At 39.4% G+C, this 7,500-nt stretch overlaps 1 protein-coding gene across 1 annotated transcript in view; it reads right to left on the bottom strand.

Moving 5' to 3' along the window:
• Nucleotides 1-4,145: 4,145 nt before the first annotated feature.
• The window catches only part of trap1 (TNF receptor-associated protein 1), an 8,190-nt gene continuing 4,835 nt past the window's right edge, over nucleotides 4,146-7,500 (bottom strand). The window contains exons 11-18 of the mRNA XM_037688987.1: nucleotides 7,298-7,367; nucleotides 6,709-6,856; nucleotides 6,432-6,617; nucleotides 6,126-6,264; nucleotides 5,960-6,045; nucleotides 5,478-5,623; nucleotides 5,328-5,400; nucleotides 4,146-5,144 (exon numbers count right to left, since the gene is read on the bottom strand). Coding sequence (XP_037544915.1) covers nucleotides 5,043-5,144; nucleotides 5,328-5,400; nucleotides 5,478-5,623; nucleotides 5,960-6,045; nucleotides 6,126-6,264; nucleotides 6,432-6,617; nucleotides 6,709-6,856; nucleotides 7,298-7,367 — 950 coding nt within the window. The 3' untranslated portion in view covers nucleotides 4,146-5,042. The remainder of the gene's footprint in view (nucleotides 5,145-5,327; nucleotides 5,401-5,477; nucleotides 5,624-5,959; nucleotides 6,046-6,125; nucleotides 6,265-6,431; nucleotides 6,618-6,708; nucleotides 6,857-7,297; nucleotides 7,368-7,500) is intronic.

Genomic DNA, 7,500 nt, shown 5'->3' on the forward strand with positions numbered 1-7,500 from the left:
ACTCCGAGTGTGGATCTCTCCATATTGCCACAGACGAAACATATATATATTTATTATTATTTATTTTTTTTGAGAACTACATTTCACTTGATCTCACTCCAGACTTTCAGACTAAGCTCATTTTGTGTTGAGAAATGAAAGTTGAAGCCGTTTTGGTCAAACATTGTAAATAGTTATGCTTCGTCTCAGGCAATATTGCGAGATCCACACTCGGAGTATGTGTTATGATGGATTCGGCTGCCACCGTACCAAACTTTTGAACAAAACTTGTAAAATTAACTAAATTATAGTAACATTTGTGGGGATTTAGGACCAGCTGGCTGTAGAAGCTATCTTGGGTTGGCTCAAAAGGTTAATTAGTTGTACATCCAGTAATTACTTTTTGAGAGAGTGATTTAAAATTGTCCAGTGGCTCATGAGATATTTTGCTTACAGACACAGACACGCACAGAGATATGGGCAAAAGCATAATTGATGGCGAAAAATATCTTACTTACTCAAAAGGAGCCACACTCGACAGCAAGACTTTTAACCAGTATTTTACTTGCAGGACAGGTCACACAGAAATACAGGAAGTACACACATACACACACCTAGTTGCAAGAATCTGCCACGAGCAATGTGTGAAGCTTTTATACCCTTATCAGTTCAGCCAATTCTGTTGTTTTATTAAGAAGGCAAGAATGCTAGCAGGATAACATCTCTTGGTCTGTTCGATAAAGAGCGATAAAATGATCTCAACAGAAAGGTTTTGCAGACAGCTGTTATTGAACAAAGTATGGCAAACTTGATGAAAACAATAATATACTTGTTTTATGTGATGTCTTACTAAAATGCTGTTAATTTTTTTTATGGCGAGTTAAAAACGTTACTTAATGAGTGCTAAGTATTGTAGTTCAGGGAATTAAAAGCTCAAATGTTATGTTCTGGTTAATGTTCATCTCTGCTTGTAGCAGGACAAGCAATATTTTACCAAAAACATTTGTCGTTTAAACCGATACAATAAAAAAATGGAACCACTGTATCTTTAAAACCTCAGATGCTACAGATGTTAAAGTAAACTTGAATTTAATTTAATAAATCTATTCATCAAATGAGTGATGGGGGAGAGGGAGTGGTGGTGCAGAGGTTAGAGAAGGTGGGTCTGTGATCAGAAGGTCGTCGGTTCAACTCCTCGAACCGATATCAGAATGTGGGTGGGAAAGATGAAACGCTCACACCTGCCTCCACCCTCATTTGCCCCACTCTAGGCCCTTGAGCAAGGCCCTTAACCCCTGACCATCTGCTCCCCCTGGGCACCCTAGATAGCAGCTCTCAGCTCCACAAAGGGCTGTGGTAGCTCGGTGGTCTGTGGTTGAAGGGTATCCGGTGTAAAAACAACTGCCAAGTCTTCGTGTGAGTTAGTTTGCTGTAGTGACCCCTGAAGAAGAACCGAAAGAAGAAGAAGAAGAAAAAAAAAAAACATCTTTTCATCAAGTCTAGTCAATGTTTTGTTCTGAGGTGTGACAGCCAACACATTAGAAATGTAAAACTTTCCAGCCAGTTTACATAGAATTTAATAGATATTTTTTAACATGTTTTCACAACAGCCAAGCTGAGAGGAATTTTTAAAGGCAGTACAAATTTATCTGATTTATTGTGGCCATAATTGCATTCAAATGTATGTTCAACACAAATATAAAGGATTATTAAAAACCCCTTCACTAAATATTGCATCATACCCCACAGAAACATATTTTTTATGCTACAAAACCTATTGAAACAATACTTGATGATCAATAGAATCTTTAGCATTTCATGTAGTATAATATTATGGTTTGATATTTTTTAATGTTTTTAGAATTTGTTAGTTAGAATTTAAGTTTTTACTGCCATCTTGTGGACATGTTTAGAAACTACAATTCCAAATGTTCAACTTGAGACAAATCGACATTAGCATGCTAAATTAACCTTGTTCTTTTTTTTCTTAAGAAAATAGAAATCAACGTTATCGCAATTTATAAAATGCAAAAATAAGCAGTCGCGATGTTTTTTTAAAGCCACAGTACAAATATTTATACTAATGCATGAATGCAGTCATTGATAATTCTCGAGAATCGCCCCAATCACTGCCCTCTGGCGGTCACTGTGCAGAACTGCACATTTTAATTAGCAAAGTTAGGATTTTCCGTTTACTTTCAAAATAAAACAGTTACATTAAATCTTTTGTCTTCTTAAAAATGCCAAGGCGTTTATTTGAATGCCTTGGCATTTATTAAAATAATTATATAATTAAATATCAGAGAGTCAGTTTCTTTATTGTCATTCGCACCAAGTGTGGTACATGTGGTGGAACGAAATTGTGTAGACAGGGTCCCAGTTAGATCCAACATCCATCCATCCATTATCTTTACCCGTTTATTCCATTTTGGGTCACGGGGGTCGCTGGTGCCCATGTCCAGCAATCACTGTGCGAGGGGCGGGGTACACCCTGGACGGGTCGCAAGTCCATCACAGGGCCACATAGAGACAAACGAGACAAACAACCATTCACTCTCTCACTCACACCTAGGGACAATTTAGAGTTACCAATCAGCCTAACATGCATGTTTTTGGTCTGTGGGAGGAAACCGGAGCACCCGGAGAAAACCCACGCATGCACGGAGAGAACATGCAAACTCCACCCAGAAAGGCCCCTGGACCAGGGTTTGAACCAAGGACCTTCTCGCTGAGAGGCAGCAGCTCTACCAGTTGCGCCACCGTGCTGCCCGTTAGATCCAACAATAAAATGTAAAAGAAAAACGATAAAATCTACGATATGAACTAAGAAAAACATCAACAAAAGTACGCTCAGCACTAATGGCATAAAAACAGCAGCACAAACTATATATATATATATATATATATATATATATATATATATATATATATGCGCATGGGCTTTTTTTTTTTAGACAAAAGATTTAACGTAACTGTTTTATTTTGAAAGCAACAAACGGAGAAGTCTAAATCTCTACGCTAACTTTAGAAATTAAAAGTTGCAGTTCTGAAGAGTGACCGCCAGAGGGCAGTGATTGATGGCAATTCTCGGGAATTATTAATGACTGAAGTTAGTAAAACACGCATTAGTGTAAATATTTGTACTGTAATTTTAAAAATATCGCTATAGCTAATTTTTGCTTTTTCTAATTTACGAAAACGTTGATTCCTACCTTTAAAAAAAACAAGGTTAATTTAGCATGTTAACGTCGATATTTCTCATAAAACTTTGAGTTGTAGCTCCTAAACATGTCCACAAGATGGCAGTAAAAGCCTAAATGTAATAAATTCTAAAAACGTCCTGATGCCTGTTCAGTAATCCAGGTAGAAAAATCTAAAACTTTTTGTTAGAAATTCTAAAAACATTTAAAAATATACTATAATACTATATAACATCAAATGCTAAAGATCCTATTGATTAAGTATTGTTTCAATAGCTTCTGTAGCATGAAAAACATGTTGCTCTGGGTTCACGATGGTCAATAAATCCAAAACATGATTTATAGTCTGCAAGAAAACTTATTATAAAATCTTTGAAATTGCTAGATTTTTTAAATATATATATATATATTGTTATAAAAGTTGAAATATGTAATTTAAGACGTTGTTAATCGAAACGTTAATTTGACAGATTTGGCGTAGTTCTCCGTTGTGACCGCCAGGAGGCAGTAGTCGCTGGTTTTTACCGGAAATTCAGAAAATGGCAAGTTTGTACCATATAAAGTTGAAAGCAACGCAGGAAACTAATAGATCATTGAAGCATTTTAAAATGTCTTTTCCCCCCAGTTTAAATACTTTCAGTGAGCAAGTCTTGTGCTAAAATGCCAACTTGAGTGTGTTTAAACGATCTCACGAGGAAAACATTCACACTGGCAGCTGTTGATGTAAAAATGCCAGCTATTGCAGTTCCTCAATTTGACCGCCAGGGGGTAATAAACGTTCATGAGTAATTAACTGTCAAACTATTTCAGATAAACATTTCTTAATACACCAAGTTTTTAACAAAAGTTGTACTGTTTTCTCTCAATGGCAGATCTAGAATAGCAAAGTTATAGCAAACTTTGCTATCGTTTTCTGGGGTTAAAAGAAACAATTCAGACACAAATATCAGCACTTTTATTTTTGACCATTTTTTTCTCCTCAGGTTTTGTTCCCATAGATCTTGATGAATGGTGGGCCCAGCGCTTCTTGGCCAACATAGACAAACTCTCCTGACATGTAAGACTATTTAATGCACCACACCAGTCAGGTGAGACTTTAAGGATGGCTCACGAAGGGAAACGTGCGCTGTGGAGTCGACGGCTTGTGCCAGCCTGATGTGGTTCAGATGGACTGACAGTACTGGGCTGCTGAAACTGCAGCAGAGGACAACTTGGACTCATCTCCTCCTGCGCTTCACGCAGACTGCAGTTAAAGGATGATTTGTTGAAGCTTGGGTTTCTTATGTTTTGATTCTTACAACAAAGAAACTTTGAAAAAAATCATTTTACAAGTTTTTTTAATTAAAGTCACTGTTAATAGTATCCAGGTTGGAGTATTCTAGTCGTTTGTTAATTTAAAAAACAAAATATGGCCCTTTTTATTAGCAGTTAGAATTTCTTCCATTTTCTCCTGATGTTTATAGATGAGTTTGGATTGGCTGGACCTTTTGAAGAACACCAGTTTCCTGTAGCTGCTTTACATAATGTGACACTTTGAGCTAGATTTATTTTACCTGTAATTAAGTGTAAAAAGTTATCGACCAACCAAAGTAGGATGGGAATGTGAAAGTCACTGAAATAAGCACAACTACCGGCAGCCATCTTAAAACTACAAACGCACCTGAAAGACAAACTGTGTGGACGGAGGAGCTTCCAGCAGCTCATTTTCATTCCATTTTTTTACTGTTTTAGTTCAATGTGTGCAGTAAATCAGCAGAAATGAAGCGCTCCATGAGGTGTGAAGGGTCGTAGTTTTTCTTTAGAAGCACTTCACTGCCTGTTTCAGTCTTTAAATTCTCATTTCTGATAAACTGCAGGAAACCGTCAGTGGTTCTCCAAAGCTTTAGTCAGGAGCTCATTGAGGCGGGAAATCATCGGTCGTGGATCATCATTCAAGCCTGCCGTGATCATGGCATTGTCATAAATCTGAAAAGTAAAAAAAAAAGGAAACATGAGTACTGGTAGAAATACTTTTACATCGTGTTGCTTCCTTCCTGCATATATTTCAACTTAAAAGCAGAAGCTGGGGGGAAACTTCTTTTTAAGGAACAAATCTTAGCTGAACACCCATATTGGATTCTCTCACACACAAATCTGTAAATGAGGTACCTGATCCAGTAACAGTCCAGCCAGTTCAGAGTTTGTGTCCTTCAGCTCGTACAACTTCTTGACCAGATTGTGTCTGCGAGATAAATCATTTAAAATAAACAGTTTGAAAACATTTTGTCCTCTGAACACATTTAGTGAAACCTCTCTCACCCTGCGTTGATCTCTAGCGTGGGCTGCAGGATCTGAGCTCTCTCCTCGGCGGAGCGCGCCAGCTGCTGAGTGCGGAGGAAGTGGCGTGCAGCGCCCATTTCCAGCACGGTAATCATGGCAGGGTGGGTGTCCAAACGAGGTGTAAGCTGAGGGTCAAGTGTGTGCAAAGCGTACGCTTTAAGGTCAAGTTAAAAAATGAGAAAATGAGGTTTTAAATACCAACAGTGAAGAACTAATGTGCTCAGGAAAACTATTAACAGCACAAAATATAAACGGGGTTGAAAATAAACTAAAAACCTACGAGCACTTGAGCTTTCTGCTGCCTTCAGCTAGCTCACAACTAAAGAATACATCTGTCCAGCCACAATTTACAAACGTCTACACTGCTCTCTGATGCAAACGGATACAAGAGCCTTTGAGCTTTTATTTGACACGAGTTCAATCTTTCAAACCCCCTGCACAAACATCTGTCTCCCTGTTACCTTTACGTTGGTGACTCTTGGACCTAAAGTGTTCTTCATCCAGGCCATCAGGTCATCGGCCTGCTCCTGCGTCAGCCGCTCCGACTCTGCAGCAGAGAAAAGTTCAGACTGCAGCTCCGACAGAGGTCTCTGTCCTGCTGAAAGTCTAAGTGAAGGAGGCGCACACCTGGCTTGGAGTCCTCAAACTTCTCCTCCTTGTAGTGATCCACCACGATGTCCGTCTCGACCGAGATCAGCTTCTTCTTGTCGAACTCCCTGAGGTGGAGCAGGGTGAGCTCGTCAAACTGCTCGTAGCAGAACAGGACCTGAACAAACCCAGAGGGTCACATGTCACACCCAAACCCCTTCAACATTTAAAAAACCTAAACATAGATGCTTGTCTTCCCCCCCCCCCAGTAAAAACAAAAATATCTTTAAAACAAATTTAACTGCCTGGTGTCTTCCTCTGATCTGCAACTAGATGATCCACTACCTCCATGTCTTTCTTCTTCATGGCCTCGTAGTAGGGGGAGTGCTCTGCTAGGTGTCGGTTGGGGGCGCACAGGTAGTAGATGTTTCGCGTGCCGGCCTTCATGCGAGAGGCGTACTCGATCAGATTTGTCTGCTGGCCGGCTGGCAAAGCCGACGACTCGAACCTCAACAGCTTTCCAATGTCCTCCTACCGAGCAGGAAGGGAGAGCGATGCTGTAAAAACGCAGGGAGGCACGATGCATCCCAACAACGTTCCACTCTGAAACATCAGTCGGCACCTTTACATCCTGTTCCTGGACGGTGATTATACCCTCCCTGATGAAGAGGCCGTAATCATCAAAGAACTTGCCGTACTTCTCAGGCTCCTTCCTGCTCTGGTCCAGCAGGAAGCGAATCACTCTCTGCTGCAAAACGTCCCGAAGCTTCCTGAACAGAGAAGATCAGAAAAATTTGACGTAAACAATTTAAGTTGACGTTCAGCCATTTCGTTATGGTGCTAAATGTTCATTAATACAGGAACTAATTGTAGGTGACATCTTAGTGTGGATACACAAACATCTTATTGTGTCATTGCTGTGCATTTTTCAGATTATAGGAGGGATTATGGCCCAGATATACATGTCATGCTGTATTACAGCTGAACGTAAATCCAAGAGTCCAGAAGCAGACAAATCAGAAAAGACCAAGATTATCAATCAGACCTTAAAACTCAAGAGCTGGAAACATTTCAGAATAGAAGGGCTGTTATTAAACAAACTATTACTACAAAATAAATGGCAATTTTTTTTTTAAATGAAGATTTAAAAGAGATAAAGCCGAGACAAAAAAAATAAACAAAATAAACAAATGACAGAGCAAGTGATGTACCTGATGAGGGCGCTTTCTTGTAACAGTTCTCTGCTCAGGTTCAGAGGAATATCTTCACTGTCCACAACACCTACATCCACAAAAAAGATCAACCTTAGAACGTTTTCTGGATTTTAAATTAAAGCAGAATAAAATGGACAGCAGGTAGGAGGATGAAGATTAAAACAGGCAGCAGGCAGGAAGATGCAGATTAAAACAGGCAG

The sequence above is a fragment of the Nematolebias whitei genome, chromosome 15 (assembly GCF_014905685.2).
Source record: "Nematolebias whitei isolate Nwh7 chromosome 15, NemWhi1, whole genome shotgun sequence".
Lineage (NCBI taxonomy): Eukaryota > Metazoa > Chordata > Actinopteri > Cyprinodontiformes > Rivulidae > Nematolebias > Nematolebias whitei.